The 20,213-nt window shown below is 42.9% G+C and overlaps 1 protein-coding gene across 1 annotated transcript in view; it reads right to left on the bottom strand.

Moving 5' to 3' along the window:
- The window catches only part of dpp6a (dipeptidyl-peptidase 6a), a 1,150,594-nt gene that overhangs the window by 302,374 nt on the left and 828,007 nt on the right, over nt 1-20,213 (bottom strand). The window contains exon 5 of the mRNA XM_060825137.1: nt 4,751-4,825. Within this exon, the coding sequence (XP_060681120.1) occupies nt 4,751-4,825 (75 nt within the window). The remainder of the gene's footprint in view (nt 1-4,750; nt 4,826-20,213) is intronic.

Raw genomic sequence — 20,213 nt, forward strand, 5'->3', positions numbered from 1 at the left:
ACACTTAATGGTAAGGTCCTAGGGAGTGTTGCTGAACAAAGAGACCTTGGAGTGCAGGTTCATAGCTCCTTGAAAGTGGAGTTGCAGGTAGATAGGACAATGAAGAAGGCATTTGGTATGCTTTCCTTTATTGGTCAGAGTACTGAGTACAGGAGTTGGGAGGTCAGGTTGTAGCTGTACAGGACATTGGTTAGGCCACTGTTGGAATACTGTATGCAATTCTGGTCTCCTTCCTATCGGAAAGATGCTGTGAAACTTGAAAGGGCTCAGAAAAGATTTTCAAGGATATTGCCAGGGTTGGAGGATCTGAGCTATAGAAAGAGACTGAACAGGCTGGGGCTGTTTTCCCTGGAGCGTCGGAGGCCGAGGAGTGACCTTATAGAGGTTTACAAAATTTTGAGGGGCATGGATAGAATAAATAGACAAAGTCTTTTCCCTAGGGTCGGGGAGTCCAGAACTAGAGGGCATAGGTTTAGGATGAGAGGGGAAAGATATAAAAGAGACCTAAGGGGCAACTTTTTCACGCAGAGAGTGGTACGTGTATGGAATGAGCTGCCAGAGGATGTGGTGGAGGCTGGTACAATTGCAACATTCATGAGTCATTTGGATGGCTATATTTAATAGGAAGGGTTTGGAGGGATATGGGCCAGTGTTGGCAGGTGGGATTAGATTGGGTTGGGATATCTGGTTGGTATGGACGGGTTGGACCGAAGGGTCTATTTCCATGCTGTACATCTCTATGACTATATTGGTAGGAGTAATAGCAAAAAGGACTATTACTTCAGTGTAAAAAGTTGCAGCATGCTGCTGTGCAGAGGGACCTGGGTGTCCTTGTGCATGAATCTCAGAAGGTTGGTCTGCAGGTACAGCAGGTAATTAGGAAGGCAAATGGAATTGTGTTCTTCATCGCTAAAGGGGTTGAGTTTAAAAGCAGAGAAGTTATGTTGCAGCTGTAAGGGTGCTGGTGAGGCCACACCTGGAGTACTGTGAGCAGTTTTGGTCTCCTCACTTGAGAAATGATGTACTGGCGCTGGAGGAGGTGCAGAGGAAGTTCACTAGGTTGATTCCAGATTTGATGGGGTTGGCTTATGAGGAGAGACTGAGTGGACTAGGATTATATTCATTGGACTTCAGAAGATTGGGGTGATCTTATAGAAACATATAAAATTATGAAGGGAATAGATGAACTAGAGGTAGAGAGGCTGTTTCCACTGGCAGGTGAAACTAAAACAAGAGGGTATAGCCTCAAGATTGCAGGGAGCAGATTTAGGACAGAATTGAGAAGGAATTTCTTCACCCAGAGGGTTGTGAATCGATGCAATTTCCTGTCCAGTGAAGTAGTTGACTCTACTTCAGTAAATGTCTTTAAAACTAAGGGAGTTTTTTTATTGAAAAATAAAGGAATTAAGGGATATGGTGAGAGGGTGCGTAAGTGGATCTGAGTCCGTGAAAAGATCAGTCATGATTTTATTGAATGGCGGAGCAGACTCGAAGGGCCAGACGGCCTACTCCTGCTTCTAGTTCTTAGGTTCCTTAATCTTTCTACTGAAGCATACCACTTTGCATTGATGAATGTTGAACTTTGTCAATTACACAGCCATTTTGCAAGTTCATTTTTTATATGAGAGCATGAAATTTCTCCCTATTTTCTGGCTAACACGCTCACCCCAAGCAATCAAAACCGGCCAAACGCTCCTTCATCTCTTGACTGTAAAATCAGTGCATGCTACAGAAGAAAAGCTGCAGTTGTTGGAAATCTAAAAATTTTAAAAAACGTGCAGAAACATTAACTCGATTTTTTTCTCCGCAATGATGATTGACCTCTTGAGTGGATTTGTGGGGTTTTTTTTTGCCTTTAATCTCATTTGCCAGAGATGCTGTTGAGAAGGATGCCTGAGTTCACATATTGGACATGGTCTAGTTACATTTTGATTTCCTCACTGCACAGTTCTCCTTGAGGGCTGTTCATGTGTGCTGGTGATTCAACAGCTCATTAACTGCTTGAGAACCGTGAGATTGGCTACCACAATAAAGGCTCATTGGCCTATTTTGACTGGGTGGGATAATTAAATTGACAAGGCAGGCATCCTTTGCCAGCACATCGAAACGTATTTGTTTATATTAACTTTGACTGACAAATAATGCACTAACTGAAATAAAAGAATAATGCTGGATATACCGGGCAGGTCAGGCAGCATCTGTGGAGGGAGACAAAGTGAATGATTCAGAATGAGATGACCTTTAATCAGAATTGTTAACGTCAAATATTAAGCAAACCTATGATTCTGTCTGATTGGTCAATATGGCCAAGCCTTCCCAGTAGGCATTGCCCCTACTTTCAGCCAAAATGCAAGATTTTGGCTACTTTTTTTTGGACAGATGTTAAAAATCTGCATTTCAAGGAGGAACATTTGACAATGGTGTTCATAATGAAATAAGCCTACGTGTAGGAATGCTTCCTGACAATAAAGTTTTCTTTTACAAATAAGGCATGCTTGCGAATATCAGTTCCTCTGAATGTAAGCGATGTAATGCAAAGTCAACTGTTACTCAGGCACCCCGTGATATTTTGGTGATTTGGTGATTCATGGGTCCTGGGGTTTCTTTATTAATATTGTGATTCATCACACTTCCTTCCAGGCAAGCCTGACAATTTGTGTGACTTTAGATCACAAGCTCTGCTCTCTTTTTCACTAGATGGTACTACAGCACGATCTGTAAGGCAAGTAGTCAAAGCAGATCAAGGTCTTTTTTCATTCATGGTGGAGTGCCATTGAGGGCATCGTTGGCCAGGTCAGCATTTATTGCCCATCCTTAATTACCCAGAGGGCAGTTAAGAGTCAACTACATCACTGTGGGTCTGGGGTCACATGTAGGTTAGACCAGGCCAGGATGGCAATTTCCTTTCCTAAAAGACATTAATGAACCAGATGAGGTTTTTCCGACCACCAGCAATAGATTCGTGGTTATCGTTAGATCCTTAATTTCAGATTTTTATTGAATTCAAGTGATATGGAAGGATAGTCTCTGGACATACCATTGCTTTGCCATTCACATGACAACAACAAGTGCAACAGCAAGAGTGCTGGACTTAATTTGCATCATGAATTACGTATAGTGAATTGCACTGAATTTACGGCACAGAAACACATCACTCACCAAAATGGTTTACACTGGTGTTTACATTCCACACAGTCACTCACATTACATTTATCTAGATTGTAGTATTATGCATTTGTAAACCTATATCTGCAAATTTACTAGTGTCCTCATTTATTTTGCAGCAATCCTCCTCTGTATGAACTAAAATAAGTGTCATCTTGACGTCATCCACAAATTTTAAAGTGACGCTGGCCCTTTCCTGGATTATTGAGTCCAAGCACTGATCCTTGACGCACATACCTTCCACCAGTCAGCTCTATTCCAGTTCACTTTACATTTTATGTAGAATTCCTGATTCTTGTGGAAAGTGAACAAGGCAAATCTTCTGAGGAAGGATTACTTGACCCAGAATGTCATCTCTGATTTCTCTCTACAGATGCTGCCAAACCTGCCGATCTTTTCCAGCAACTTCTGTATTTGTTTCTGATTTACAGTATTGCAGTTCTTTCAGTTTTCTCTGTTTTTTTCATCAGTAGGGTTCAAATTGTTCATAACCCGTCTGATGGTACAGTGATAGAGCAATCACTCGATGATTTATTCAAATGCAGGCACTTTCTTTCATTGGAATATATCAGACATTTAATCACCAGCTTCTACTTTGACTTGTAACCAGAACAGTCGAGGTGTGTTGAGGAGGGAAAGGTCTTGGTGGCTTCTGTACTGTTACATAGGAATATTCACAAGGTCACTCGCTCCATCATGCTTTGATAGAAAACAACATTTTGTTCTCTTCAATCACAGCATCTTGTGTTTCATAAAAATAGTCAACTATCAACTATCAACTGCTGACACATGAAGTGCATACTTTTGGATAGGAATTTCAGTCATTACGTGCAGCCGATGGTTTTCACAAAAGGCCAAGGAGTTGGTGAACATTCTGACTAGGTTTGATCGAAATAATGGTAATAGCAATAATTGAGGAGAGGCAATGGCTTAATGGCATGAGCATGAACCTATTAAACCAGATAGGAGAAAGAGAGGACTGCAGATGCTGGAGATCAGAGTCGAGAGTGTGGTGCTGGAAAAACACAACAGGTCAGGCAGCATCCGAGGAGCAGAAGAACCGACATTTCGGGCATAAGCCCTTCATCAGGAACATTGATTCTCCTGTTTCTCGGATGCTGTCTTACCTGCTGTGCTTTTCCAGCACCACATTCTCGCCTATTAAACAAGATACCCCAGTAATGACCCAGACACGTGAATTCAAATCCTGCCACAGCATTTGGATTCAATTAAAAACCTGGAATTAAGAGTCTAATGATGCAAATGAAACTAATGTTGATTGTCGAGTCTACATGTAACTCCAGACCCACAGCAATGTGGTTGACTCCCTCTAGACAATTAAGGATAGTAATAAGTGCTGGCCTAGCCAGCAATACCTACATCCCACTTACAAATGATAAAAGAATTCTCTATTTACAGCTTTACTGTCACAATCAAACTCAAAGATGAAATTACTTTCGAGAATGAAATTAACAATGAGAATATAATGAAGCTTTGATAATGCATATTTTTGCAATGAGAAGATACTTAATTGGATGTTGCTTTTAGTAAAATGGTCACCATATAAACCAAAGTCTGAACGTACCTTTTTTACGTTGTACGCAAGTAGCACATACTTCATATCTGGTGATACTTCATATCTGCTGACTTTAAATTCTTCCTGTTAAAATAAAGAAATGGTTAAGTTAAGTAACCATAGCTCAACTTAGAAAATCAGGTCATCTAAATCATTAGCATATACTTTGAAGCCAAGTATTATCATCCATACATAAGTTATTGGGACCATTAAATTTCTTTCTTGACTCTAGGCATTGTACCAATGAGCATAAAACCATCTCGATCATGAATTTTCTATCAGAAAATATTCTGTTTCCATGGCAGCTAATGCAAGCTAGGGGAGCCACATTATTTTATTTTTCAGTCTCTCCTCACGAACTTTCCCCTTTTCTTGGTCCATTAGAGGTTGAGATGAGGGAATTGGCAGAGGTTTTGAGCAAACATTTTGTAGCTGTCTTCACAATAAAGGCATTGCAAGTGTAAGAGACTCAAGGGTTCTGAGGAAAAGGCAAAAAAGTGGAATTGGGGATTATCAGACCTGCCATGATCGCATTAATTTGGGAACAGACTCGATGGGATGGATGGCCTAATGCTGCTCCTATATCTTATGGTCTTAATAATGGAAAGTCAAAATACAAAAAGAGAAAAGGAACTTATGTCAATTTGATCACTAGAAGGAAAGAGCTTGGAAAACTGAAGGGACAGAAGGTTAACAAGTCCTTGGATCCATTGGCCTGCATCCTTGGGTCTTACAAGAAGTGCCTGCAGAGAAAATGGATGCAAAAATCCAAAAATTCCCAACATTCTGGAAAGATCAGAAAACCGTGATTGCACATACTCCATTCAAAAAAGGAGGAATTCAGAAAGCAGTAAACTACCAGTTAGTTAGTCTAACATCTATCGTTGGGTAAATACGAGAGTCAAGGACTGTGAGGAAGGTTATCAGAAATTGCAGCAGGACTGTGTAGGCTTCACAACTGAACTTATCCCAAAATTATTAGACTGAAATTTGTACACCCATTCGATAGTGGCTGAATGTGAAATCTTGGCCACTTTTCTTCCCTGTAACCGGCTCAAGACTTGAGATTAGACTTAACGTCACAAGTTAAGGAGCACACAAATGGTGGAGAGCGTCACAGATAGAAGTTATAGAAAGATTGGCACACCAAAGATACAGGGAGGTAGATGGCTAGAACGCTAGGCACTCAGTGCCGGAATCCTCTGCAGCTGTCCCCTTGTCAAATAATTAATCCATTTTGGATACTGATGGGGACAATGGCCCATCAGGTGACAGCAGCAGCAGCAGCAGCCCAGCAGTGGCAGCATGACTGACCCTTCTGTACAGAGGAGAGGGACAGAGCAGAATAGAGCAATAGTAATTGGAGATTACTATTGCTCTATCTATGTCAGGGGCATAGATAGCTGCTTCTGTGGCCACCAGAGAGATTCCAGGGTGGTATGTTGCCTCTCATGCCAGGGTCATAGGTGTCTCTGAGTGGACACAGGACATCCTGAAACAAGAGGGTAAACAGACAGACATTGTTGTACATATTAATACAAATGACAATTCAGGGATTTAGGTAATAAATTAAAAAGCAGGAAAAAGGGTAGTAATCTCGGGATTACTCCATATGTCAGGGGTCTAGGAACAAAAGCAGAGTACAACTGAATATGTGGCTAAAGATCTGGTGGTGGAGGGAGGGCTTCAGACATGTAGATCATTGGGATGTCTTCCAGGGAACGTGGGACCTGTATAAGAAGGACGGGTTGCACCTAAAGTGGAAGGGCACCAATATCCTGGCAGGCAGTTTGACAGTGCTACTCAAGTGGGTTTAAACTAGTGCAAAATGGTCAACAGGTTCAAGGTGAGAGTTTCAGGGAAAGTTTAGGGGAGAAGCGTGGAGAAAATCTTTCAAACAAAGAGTGGTGGGTGTCTGAGATGCACTGCCAGCGGAGATGGTAGAAAGAGGCACATCAGCAACATTTAAGGCGCATCTTGATAGACACATGTACAGGCCGTGAACAGAGTTTCAGATGCCATGTCATCAGCAATAAGTAATGGGTCGAAATGAGGATTAGAAATCGGGGCAGACTTGTTCCTATGCTGCCTTGTGCTGTATATATTTGACAAGTTCCTGACCTGTGTTGTTCAGCTACTCACTGAACGGTGAACAAGACTTCAATCACATTTAATCTCCAAAGCTGTAAATTCATTGGATAGAAAGCAAGTCCCCAAACTTTATAAAATCTTGCAGCTTTTTTTTATCAAACTTTCCAACCCACATCCTATTCGGAATCTGGAAGAAGGTTCAACATTCAGAAATGATGCTGACTGCTTTTCACAGTGAACGGGCTGAAACATCAGCCTCTCTAAACTGGCCATGCCTCCAGTTGACAGATAATATCTGAGGCCATCTGTACATGTTCCTCATTAAAGCCACATTGTTCCATTACATAGACCATTGACAGAGGATAGCATAACAGTGCTGAAAATGTGTTGCTGAAAAAGCGCAGCAGGTCAGGCAGCATCCAGGGATTAGGAGAATCGACGTTTCGGGCATGAGCCCTTCTTCAGGAATTGCTGAAGAAGGGCTTATGCCCGAAACGTCGATTCGCCTGCTCCTTGGATGCTGCCTGACCTGCTGCGCTTTTCCAGCAACACATTTTCAGCTCTGATCTCCAGCATCTGCAGTCCTCACTTTCTCAAGGCAGCATAACAGTATCAGGGAACCATACAGTAAAACAAAAGGACGTTTTAGACTCCCTACAGTGTGGATACAGGCCCGTCACCAACCCCCCGAACAGTAACCCACCCAGACCCGTTTCCCTCTGACTAATGCAGCTAACACTATGGGTAATTTAGCATAGCCAATTCACCTAACCTGCCCACCTTTGGACTGTGGGAGGAAACCCATGCAGACACAGGAAGAATGTGCAAACTCCAAACAGACAGTTGCCCGAGGCTGGAGTTGAACCTGGGATCCTGGTGCAGTGAGGCAGTAGTGCTAACCACTGAGCCATCGTGCTCATTCACAGCACAAAGGCTGAATTGTTTGTGACAGACATCCAAAACTTTATTTTTGATTAAGTGATCAGGTTAAAAGTATGAAACTATCTGACACTTACAGAGTAACAAAAATAGACAAACACAATTGACAACAGGAAAGTGATTGATAGGCTGTTCAAGGAAGAGTCACATTAATTTAAAAAGGTATTAAAATTACAAGCTGATTTACCACTCCTATGTTACAGGTAAAGAAATGCATAGTTGCTGTCTGAACTCTCCTTACTCAGTTAGAGTCTTGCAATTCCAAAAATCAGGAAACATAAATATTAAGAATTCCAACGGTACAAATTCTTGATCCAAGGACAGAAAGTTGGGCATTTAAAATTTTTGGAACCAAGGATAGGTCTTTTTCTAAGATCACTTTGCATATAGTTTTAATTTTGATATCAATACAGCCAACCATCTTCCTAAAATCATGTTCAAAGATGTTATTGGCCAGCTCTGGATCAGGTGGGATTTGCTTTCTGACTCAGAGGTAGAGACTCGACCACTGTACCACAGAAATCCCTCTCCCAGTTTCTTTAATAGCTCAAAGAGGTTTAGTCCATCACACAAGCCAACCTTTCATCCATGGACTCCATCTACATTTCCTACTCTCTCAGGAAGGCAGCCAACATCGCCAAAGACCATTTCCACCCCGGTTATAATCTGTTCTAATCTCTTCTGTCAGGCAGAAGATATAAAAGGTCAAACAGATGTACCAACAGATTCAAGAACAGTGTCTTCGCCAATGTTATTAGACTGCTGAACGGACGTCTCTAATTTCAAATCTAATGTTGATCTTGCTTTTTGTGCACCTTCTCCGTAGCAGTGTGTAACACTGTATTCCTCGCTCTGTTCATTCACCGTAACGCACTTTGTATGGTATGATCTGCAAGTATTGCATGCAACACACAACGTTTCACTATACCTAGATACGTGAGATAATAATAAATCAAATCAAAAGGTGGATACAGCTGAAGCCTTACCGACTCACTTTACAGTACTGACCAAAGTCAAAATGACTTCCATTTCTTTCAACCTAAATATGAAACCTTTGCTGTGTCCAAGCTGCAGACAGGAGCTGAGCTCCAGTCAAAGTGTAACATGCAGTCAGGTTTGCAATAAACTCAAAATTCCCATCAGGCTCCCATGACCCATGAGAACATCTCAGGCCAGACACGAAAGTTATATTAGAAAGGCAACAGGACAGTAGTTGCATTAGACTTGAACTTTGTGCAAAAGGTGTTGTGCAGAACATCAAAGGGATTGATGCCCGTTGACATTGTTCAGAGGTTATATAGTTCAGAGGTCACATAGTTCAGATGTCATATAGTTCAGGTGTACATGCTGACAGGATTGCTCTCTATAAGGAGTAACCCACACACAGGTTAAGTACATCAGTCTTAGACACCAGTCTTATTGGCTGCAGAAGTGTTTCTGCTCACATTGTCTTTGTTTGTCTCTCAATGTTGCTCTGTCCCTGCCTATAGTTTGGCTTTCTCATCAATGGGTAGTCTACAGGGAAAGAAGAATCCAAAAGAATAAAAGAAAAAGGCAAGGATGTGACATTAAAGGTGATTGTTTAGGTAGAATGTCCACTGCTAGTTCAGTCTGCAACTTGTGTGCTGTAATTTCCAGTTTTCTGTAGCTAATACCTATTGTATTGCACCTTACAACGAACTGAGCATTTTTGAAATAACATCACAAACAAATCAAAAACACAACATCCAGTTTGCACCCAGCAAGCTCAGAGAGGCAGCAATGATGCTGAACAGAAAGCCTATTTTTTGTGATGTTTTTGATTGTAACTTGTCAGCCAGGAAAACCTGCTCTTCTTAAAAACAGTCAATCTTTTATATCCAATTGAAAGAGCTGGCAGGGGTTTTTGCTTACTCGCAGATTTCAAAGACAGCTTCTCCAACAGTGCAGCGTTCTGTTAGTGCTCATGCTGATCTGCATTGGATTGGAACTAGAAACCACAGCTTTTAGACTCTCGAGGAGAGAATATTAGCGTTGAGCCATGACTCACTTGAGCTGAACATCTCAGTACTGGTTGGAGTTTTTCATCACTCACTTGTGTACCGCTGCTTTAAAGAAGCACTGAACTTGACCAGGCAGGATTCTTCCAATCAGACCCTATTTCAGATTTAGAGCATTCCCACATCTAATGATGCACAAGGCAGAGTGTTTTAGCTTTGTTTCTTGTTTTCCTAACTTATACTCTCTCGACCTGTAATGTAGCATTACTTTATTCTCTTTACTTTCTCTATTTTTTTGGTACCTAAGATGGTGCTATGTATTGGCGACATTATACACTTTTCACTGTACTCTTGCTCTTTTGTAACTTGGGTACACGTGAGAATGAATTGAAAGTGAGGACTGCAGCTGCTGGAGGTTAAAGTCGAGAGTGTGGTGCTGGAAACGCACAGCAGGTCAGGCAGCATTCGACCCTTTCTGATGAAGGGCTTTTGCCCGAGCTGTTGATTCTCCTGCTCCTTGGATGCTGCCTGACCTGTTGTGCTTTTCTAGCACCACACTCTACACGTGAGAATAAACCTAACAGCACATATCTACTTCTGTATTGGCAGCTAGATTTCCTGGAACAGGTCAGCAGCCCTTTGCTAGACACCATAGTTTGAGAGGCACTAGTCCACATCAAGTATGACTGATTAGCTCTCCCTGCTTGCCACTGGAAGGACTTACAGGGTGAAGCCAACATTTTCTGTCTACGTTATGAACACATCTTCCAAGCCCATTGAGCCCTGGGAGTGAGATTAAATCCAGAGCTTCGAGCTCAGAGGCAGAGATACTATCCATGGAAGCACAAGACCGTCAGCTAACTTCAACCAGAAGACCATAAGTCAGCCATTAGAACCATCGAGTCTGCTCTGCCATTGAGTGGGATCAAGGCTGACATGACAATTCTCAACTCCACTTTCCTGCCTTTTTCTATATAATCCTCGATTCCCTCACTGATTAAACATCTGCCTACCTCAGTCTTGCCACAGATTGTCTCCCCTCAGGAGAGAAAATCACTGTCATAAAGAGATAACACTTTGCTCTACATTTATGCCCTTGGGCCCTCGACAGTCCCAAAGGGTATTCCTGATGAAGCGCATATGCCTGAGACACCGACTCTCCTGCTCCTCAGATGCTGCCTGACCTGCTGTGCTTTTCCAGCACCACTCTAATCTTGACTCTAACCTCCAGCATCTCCAGTACCCAACTCCGCCTTGAAGGAATTTGGGCCAATCGCAGACAAGTGGGACTGGTTTGATTTGGCAGAATGGGGTTGAGAAGCATATCAATGGTGTTCGAAGTGACAGAGTAGAATCAATGGGCAGCATGGCCTCCTTCTGCTCTTGTCTGGCTATAAAATGTGAGTTCACTGAAAAACATGAAAGACAACAACTCAAGGCAGGACATCAGCTTTTCAATCTTGTTAAATTTAAAATCAGAATTTTGAGAAGTGACCCCAGAAACTGAAAGGTCATCCAAGAACCCAATCCTAGCTTTGAGGCAGGAGTTGCCTTATGCTTAGCTGCCTACTCCACTTAGAACCTGCTTCTTTCTCCTCAATGTTCCACATGGCCCTGCAGAGAAGACTGACAGAGCTAGGAAAACGTTTCTCGAGGCTACAAAGAGCAGTTTGCAAACAGCAGTTTAGTCTAAAATAGAGTTTGCATCTCATTACTGCAGCCTCGTACAGTCACTGGGTACCTGCTGAGTCACAGGTCAATAGACAATAGACAATAGACAATAGGTGCAGGAGTAGGTCATTCAGCCCTTCGAGCCTGCACCGCCATTCAATATGATCATGGCTGATCATTCCTAATCAGTATCCACTTCCTGCCTGATCTCCATAACTCTTGATTCCCCTATTTTTGAGAGCTCTATCCAACTCTTTCTTAAATGAATCCAGAGACTGGGCCTCCACTGCCCTCTGGGGCAGAGCATTCCACACAGCCATCACTCTCTGGGTGAAGAAGTTTCTCCTCATCTCTGTCCTAAATGGTCTACCCCATATTTTTAAGCTGTGTCCTCTGGTTCGGCACTCACCCATCAGCGGAAACCTGTTTCCTGCTGCCAGAATGGACTTCATGTAATTATTCATCATAAACACCAGCAACACTTTCCTAGTTTTATCAGTTAACTGCAATGAGACTTCAGTTACCCCACTGAAGTAAAGTCTCATAAATCAACAATGATGAATTTGAAAAAGGAATCTTATTTTAAGTTTCTCTATAATAAAAGTGTCTCCAAACAACAATCATTTGAGTTGAGGAAGCATTGATTCCTCACTCCTTTGCCCCATAGGATGCCTTGATCCACTGTGTTATTAAAGATTTCAGGGATTTTTCTTTGCTTGCTGATTCATTTTATCAAGTGCTACAGTTCATTTAAAATAGATTTTCTGATTTATTTTTAATCTTGGTTAACCTTCCTTGGGCAAGATAGAAAAGTGAATAACTTCTGCACCAGGCTGCTATTTTCTTTTTCGAAATTGATATTTTTTCTGTACTCAACTAGCCAGCAAAGAGTTCCTCACTTTCCTATTCAACAGAGTTTACCTGTACATGCCTTACATTAGGTAACAGCGGACAAATAAAACATTAGCTTTGGTCACCAAAATGAACTGTCATCAACACCTTTTCAAAATGCTCAAATTTCTTTCCCAATCTCTCTGGCTCTCTTTATCTCCAGGCCTGAAACATTAGGCCCACTTCTCTGTCTACACATATTGCCTGATTGGAGAACTATTTCCAGCATTTTCCCATTTTGTTATAGATTTCCAGCATCTTTTGCTTTTTAGATTAGATTGGATTTTGTCCTACTACTTATTGTATTGTTTACCAACCAACTATTTCCAAATCCATTCTCAGTTTAAACCTTATTTAGTTTTTTATTCATTCACAGGACGAGGGCATCACTGGCTGGGCCAACATTTGTTGCCCATCCCTAACTTGCCAGGAGTCAACCTGCGGGTCTGGAGTCACATGTAGGCCATACCAGGTAAGGATGACAGTTTCCTTCCTTAAAGGACATTAGTGAGCCAGATTGTTTTTTTTCTGACGATCAACAGTGGATTCATAGATTCTTAATTCCAGATTGATGTTGAATTCAAATTCCACCATCTTCTGTGGCAGGAATTGAACTCAGATCCCCAAAGCATTACCTGAGGCACTTGATTAATAGCCCAGCAATAATGCCACTAGGCCAATACCTCCGCAAATGCCTAGTACGTAGGACAGAAGCAAATGTCTGATGAAGGGCTTTTGCCCGAAACGTCAATTTTTCCTGGTCCTCAGATGCTGCCTGACCTGCTGCGCTTTTCCAGCACTACTCTAATCTTGACTCTGATCTTCAGCATCTGCAGTACCCACTTCCATCTAGAAGCAAATGTCTTCCTGACTTCCAATTAAATGACACCCACTGTCTTTCTCCTAGTCACGAGACCTGTCATCTCCTCATGGAAATCCAATACTCAATCCTGAAACCAGACTGAATGCTGGTGTGAGCTCATGTTGCTGATAAAGCTATCTTAGATTAACCCTCATTATACTGACAAATAATTTCTCAAAACGTATAAGGTAAGCTTGACAGGTCGACCATCTGATGGTTCATCACTTGCAACTTTTGTTTTCAAAATTAGAGTCACATTTGATGTTTCTTGATTGTGTTGAGTTGATTTGAGTCTTGTGATTGGGATGGGGAGGTGCAGTCATATGGAACAGTGAGCAGTAATGGTCTGCATAGCACTATAGCAGATGGTGCTGTTTGTATTTATTTTTTTTAAAATGTGGAAGTAAAAAAATGAGTCAAATAGTGATTATATAACTACTGTCACTGAAAGAACTGCAGATGGTGGAAATCTGTAACAAAACCATAAATTGTTGGAAAATCTGAAGAAGACTCACTGGACCTGAAATGTTAACGCTGATTTTTCTCCACAGATACTCCACAGGGATTTTGCAGCAATTTCTGTTTTTGTTATTAAAAACTCATCTGGTTGACTACTGACTTTTAAGGAAGGAAATCTGCCATCCTTAATTGTTCTGGCTAAAATGTGACTCCAGAACCCACAGCAAAGTGGTTGACTCTCAGGGATAGGCAAGAAAAGGTGGCCTAGCCAGTGACACCCACATCCCGTGAACAGGTTTGTAAAAATGTAGTTGCAAGCATAAAACCTCGGACAAAGGTACAGCATGCATCGAACAACATATACTCTGGTGAATGCCTTGTCCTTCCCCAAAGTATTTCAATATTTGAAGTACAGCTAAATAGATCAACACAGGACAGAAATTTCCCAGCCCCTGAACAGTATGAGTAATGGTGTGGAAGTTGGGAATAAAGTGGTGAGAATGGAAATTCTGAGCAGTAACTGGTGGCTAGAATATGTCAGCATCTTCTCCGGGTATCCATCTTGGTCAGTATTCCCTGCCACCTCAGGGCACACTCCATTGATAGTGACCACCAGAACCCACTGTACTTAAAGGCTTGCATTGGCAAAACCCACCAACCTCACAGTATCAGCAGCACACATTCAGGACTCACTTTTAATGCAGTCCAACATGCCAATACTGCAATTATCACCACCTTACATTGCAACCTTGCCTTCAGACTTTTCCATAACATATGATGCCTCTCTGTACATCTCTTTCCTAAACTGCAAATTTCCTCTTAATTTTTTTTTTCCCATGTCATTTCTGTTTTGTTCATTACTGTAGTTTTGAGCAGAATTGGCATTCCTGGAATCTGGTGAATAATCTCCTCAATGCAGGGGACTGACTGTGCTGGCTGGTTCTACAGTAAGTGCGTTACTGTTAACCTGGGACAATAAAACAAAGAAACAAAAATATCCAGGAACTGTTCAGGGAGAGGTGGGCACCACGGAGAGTGGAGTGTTTTATTTCCTCCTCCAACTACACTTTGATCCAATCCCTGCCCTCCCCTTCACTGTTTGACCACACAGCATTGCCCTCTGAGAAGGGGACTGTCACTGGCCACCCGGGCGTTTCCTTTCTTCATGGTGGTGAAATGGAATAAAGTTTTGTACACCTTGTTATCTTTCACTGTGTCTCAGACCCCCACATACACAACATGGGTGCAAAGAAAAAGAAAAAAAAAAGAAAAAATATATATAACCAGGAGATAGATCAGAATCTTCTCATAAAAAAAAGAAAAATAATAACCTGGAGATAACTATGACACGCAGCTCCTGTTCATCGACCGTGATGGTCTGGATGTCGCCCTCAGGACGCTGCCTGTCTTTTACCAGGACCTGATCACTGTCTGGAACCTGGTTGAATTGCATCATGCCTAACCTCTGGCAGGAGTAGCGGTTGTCGACAGGGAGCCTTGCTCAGGAATCCACACTCGCGGATTCATGTGGCTGTCGGAGGGGAGGGCTGTGGCCGCGAGGGTGACCAGGGTCGGGGATGTGCTGGATGGCAGGGGTCTGGGCTGGACATTGCTGCAGGATATAGCCAGCAGGGCAGCGGTTGATGTCCAGTTCATGGCCACTGCCGTTCGACACTTTAAAACGGTAGTGCTTGGACCTGACCTAATGCACCAGTTGGAGAATACTCAGGTGTGCGGTGGAATCCCATCTGCACTTACCCCTGCCTGGACGGAATTCCACATTGGCCCCAAGATCCCGAATGTCCCCGTGGGAACCCGTGCCCCACAACCTGAGTCACCTCCGGAAGTTTAGTATTGTCCCTTTTAAGGACGTATCACGGTGGGCCCTGTACAGACCGCTGCTGTACACTGTCCACCGCCCGGACACCCTTGGCGTGCCCATTTGCCACTGAGCGGTGGGGATCCTCAATGGAGGGCTCTCTACACGGGAGTCCTCCCCCTTTCTCTCGGGGATCTTGGGTGGAGGGTGCTGCATGCAGCGGCCCCCTGCAACCGCAGATTGCAGTGGTTCATGGACTTCCAGCCTAACTGCTTGTTCTGTGGCGCTGTGGAGTCCGTGGACCATGTGTATATTGGGTGTGGGCGTTTGCAATCCCTTTTTGATTTTCTTAAAAACCTTCTTCTCTGTTTTTTAGCTGGCATACCAGTGCCACGTTCTTGATCTTCGGGCACCCAATGTGGAGAAGGGAGGGCAGGTCTGAAGACCTCCTCGTGGGTCTGCTCCTGGGCCTAGCCAAACTGGCCATAAATAGGTCCAGGCAGCGGGCCGTGGAGGGGGTCATTAGGGCCTCTGCCTGCCCCTCTTATGTGGTTCTGTTAGAGTGTGGGTGTCTCTGGAGAAGGAGGACGCGGTGTCCACCAACACCCTTAAGCTGTTCAGAGAGAGGTGGGCACCGCAGGGTTTGGAGTGCTTTATTTTCCCCTCCAGCTCTATTCTGATTTAATCCCTGCCATCCCCTTCACCGTTTGGTCACACAGCATTGCCCTTTGATGTGAAGGGCACTGCTTGTCACCAGCCACTTGGTGATTCCTTTCTTCCTGGTGGTGGGAATTGAATAAAGTTTTGTACACTTGTTGTCTTTCACCGTGTCTCACACCTGCACACACACAACATGGGCGCTGGGGAAACTATAAGCACTACCACCGTTAGGCAGTGGGGGTGGGGGGGGAGGTGGGGGTGGTGGTGTGGGGGGGGGGGTGGGGGTGGGGGAAGGTGGAGGTGTCTGCATTACGTGCCGAAAATGTGTTGCTGGAAAGGCGCAGCAGGTCAGGCAGCATCCAAGGAACAGGAGAATCGATGTTTCGGGCATAAGCCCTTCTTCAGGAAGAAGGGCTGATTCCTGAAGAAGGGCTTATGCCCAAAACGTCGATTCTCCTGTTCCTTGGATGCTGCCTGACCTGCTGCACCTTTCCAGCAACACATTTTCGGCTCTGATCTCCAGCATCTGCAGACCTCACTTTCTCCTGCCTGGGTTATGTGCACTGTTTTATTGTTCAGTTTAATGGACTGTCAGTATGTGATTGCATTCCCAGTTTCCTTCCTGATTGATGTAAGGTGGGGTTTGAGATTCGTCCTCGTTTCCCTGTGAACTAGTTGTATAGTGAGGTTTGTGGTCTGGCTTTGCTGCTCCTTTCCCTGTAAATTGCTGTTTCTTGAATACAACTGTTAATGTTAACTATTTGTAATTTGTATGGCTAATAAAGTAGATACAACCAGGAAGAAAAATAGGAGTGTCAGATTCCTGTTCACTTGGAGAACTGGCTCTGGTTGAGGACTCTCCACATGTAAATAAAGGGGGACTTGATGATCGTTTACTAGCCTCTGTGGAGTGAGTTCAAAATCCACTAGAAAATTTCCTCTTGTTTAGCTCATATCATTCTGGGTAACAAAAAGGAGTCCTGTACACATTTATATCCTTTATCCCCTTTAACTGTGTTTTCTGGTTATTTAATTCTGAGTTTGTTGAGATCCCCCACATCTATTATTCTGTCATTTTTCTCTAATATGTTTGCATATTGCTATCTTCTTAACACCCTCCCATTCTGTGAGACTCCCATAGTAAAAACATAATAACAGACATAAATTACTACGAATGCTGGGTTAATCCTTGCTATTCCACAAAAGCTGTTCCTTTCAATAGTCCACACTAATTCATGCTGGCCTCTTTGCCTTACATTTTGAAGCTTTGCAAGGGCTTGGTACATTGAGGGTTGTCTTCAGCCTGCAATTTGCAAGTGTCCCTGGTTTCTGAATGTACCTTTTCCCTGGAAGTTATTTGAGTCTCTGTGTTGTCTGTAGTATTGCTTTGGAGCGTCCATTAATGTGGGTTTTACTGTTGATGCGTCTGACCAAGGGAGTTCTTAAAGCACAGCTTTCAGGCCATGATGTTCCTACCTTCTCAAACCTGTCCCTCGCCGAAGGCATGGTGACCCTCAGGTTTAAAACACCATCAGTCATCTCTCTCTCTCTTGAGAGAGCAGCCCTCTCTTCCTCTGGGGCTGTGGCGACTTTATCTACTTACTAAAGGACAGTATGCTTCCTTCTGATGCAAGGCATTGTGCAATTTGTTCACAACACGGAATAAAGGGTACAGAAAGGAGGAGCTGTTTTTACACTGATGTTGTGACTGAGCAAAATAAAAGACCATCATTCCAGCTAAAAGCAAAGGTTTCTCAGGATTTGTGAGCAAAATACCAAAAGTTTTCTCTCATCTGAACTTGCTCAATCAAATAAATAGAATGACAGATTTAAAAAGTTCAGTGTTTTGAGAGCTATTCGTCTTCAGAGAATTATTAAAAAAACAATTATTTTCTGTGAAATGTCTCTAACTTTTTTAAACATTTGGGTTTTTGTGTCAAATTCTTCCAATTTAGCCTAAATAAATCATTGACCATGTGATGGGAGAATTTAATGCAAATGTGTCAATAAATGTGCTACACATAGTGACACCCAGCATTTGAACTCTCAATTCTCATCTCAATTACATCAATAGACAATAGATGCAGGAGTAGGCCATTCTGCCCTTCGAGCAAGCACCACCATTCATCATGATCATGGCTGATCATCCTCAATCAGTATCCTGTCCCTACCTTATCCCCATAGCCCTTGATTCCACTACCTTTTAAGAGCTCTGTCCATCTCTTTCTTGAAAGCATTCAGAGACTTGGCTTCCACAGCCTTCTGGGGCAGAGCATTCCATACACCCACCACTCTCTGGGTGAAGAAGTTTCTCCTCAATTCTGTTCTAAATAGCGTACCCCTTATTTTAAACGGTGCCCTCTGGTTCTGGATTCACCCATCAGCGGAAACATGCTTCCTGCCTCCAGAGTGTTCAAACCTTTAATAATCTTTTTCGACTCAACCAGATCCCATCTCATCCTTCTAAACTCAAGTGTATAAAAACTCAGTCACTCCAATCTTTCAACATATGACAATCCCGTCATTCTGGAAATTGACTTCGTGAACCTACGCTGCATTCCCTCATAGCCAGAATGTCCTTCCTCAAATTTGGAGACCAAAACTACACACAATGCTCCAGGTGTGGTCTGACCAGGCCCTATACAGTTGCAGAAGAACCTCTTTTGATCCTATATTCAATTTGTCTTGTTCTGAAGGCCAGCATTCCATTAGCTTTCTTCACTGCCTGCCGAACCTGCATGCTTGCTTTCATTGACTGATGTAGAAGAACACCTAGATCTCATTGTACTTCCCCTTTACCTAACTTGACTCCATTTAGGTCGTAATCTGCCTTCCTGTTCTTGCCACCAAAGTGGATAACCACACAGTTATCCACATTAAACTGCATCTGCCATGCATCCATCCACTCACCTAATCTGTCCAAGTCACCCTGTATTCTCATAACATCCTCCTCACATTTCACCCTGCCACCAGCTTTGTGTCATCAGCAAATTTGCTAATGTTATTTTTAATACCTTCATCTACATCATTAATGTATGTTGTAAACTGCTGTGGGTCCAGCACCAAACCTTGTGGTACCCCACTGGTCACCACTTGCCATTCCGAAAGGGACCCATTTATCACTGCTCTTTGCTTCCGGTCAATGTTATAACCTTCATTGCCATCATATCTCAATATTTCACACTCTGCCTTTTGCCCTTTTGCCACGATACATCTAAATTGAAAGAAAAATTGACTCCGTCCTGACTAAACACATTAACCTTTAATCAATGCATCAGAAAGTGTATTGCAGCCAAATGATTATCATAACCCTCAATTCAATTAGCCTTGTCACTTTCTGACTGCCATGTTGTTGCAGTTACCTGAAATGTTATTTTAGGGATTAGCCTCCACTCATACACTGATATTCACTCAGTTTCTTTTTCCCAAAGAATCTTGGCAGTTGAAAGACAGAGAATCATTACACCATTTGAAAAGAATGGACATGAAGGTACTAACACTAAACTAGTAGAAATGTACAATTCACATGAATATTTGAAGAAAAGGATGACAATTTAACTCAAAAACAAATAAAATCCATTCAGCATCTCCAGCCAACTTCTGGGTCATATTTTGAGCAGTTAGCTTAGTCATAGAGGCGTACGGCACGGAAACAGACCCTTTGGTCCAACTTGTCCATGCCGACCAGATATCCTAACCTAATCTAGTCCCACCTGCCACCACCCGGCCCATATCCCTCTAAACTCTCCTTCTTCATTTATCCATCCAGATGCCTTTTAAATCTTGTAATTGTACCAGCCTCCACCACGTCCTTTGGCAGCTCATTCCATACACGTACCACCCTCTGCATGAAAAAGTTGCTCCTAAGATCCCTTTTACATCTTTTCCCCTCTCACCTTAAACTTATGCCCTCTACTTCTGGACTCTCTTACCCTGGAGAAAAGACCTTGACTATTTATCCTAACCATGCCCCTCATGATTTTGTAAACCTCTATAAGGTCACCTCTCAGCCTCCGTTGCTCCAGGGAAAACAGCCCCAGTCTATTTAACCTCTCCCTGTAGCTCAAATCCTCCAACCCTGGCAACATCCTTATAAATCTT

This window comes from Hemiscyllium ocellatum, chromosome 5 (assembly GCF_020745735.1).
Source record: "Hemiscyllium ocellatum isolate sHemOce1 chromosome 5, sHemOce1.pat.X.cur, whole genome shotgun sequence".
Classification (NCBI taxonomy): domain Eukaryota; kingdom Metazoa; phylum Chordata; class Chondrichthyes; order Orectolobiformes; family Hemiscylliidae; genus Hemiscyllium; species Hemiscyllium ocellatum.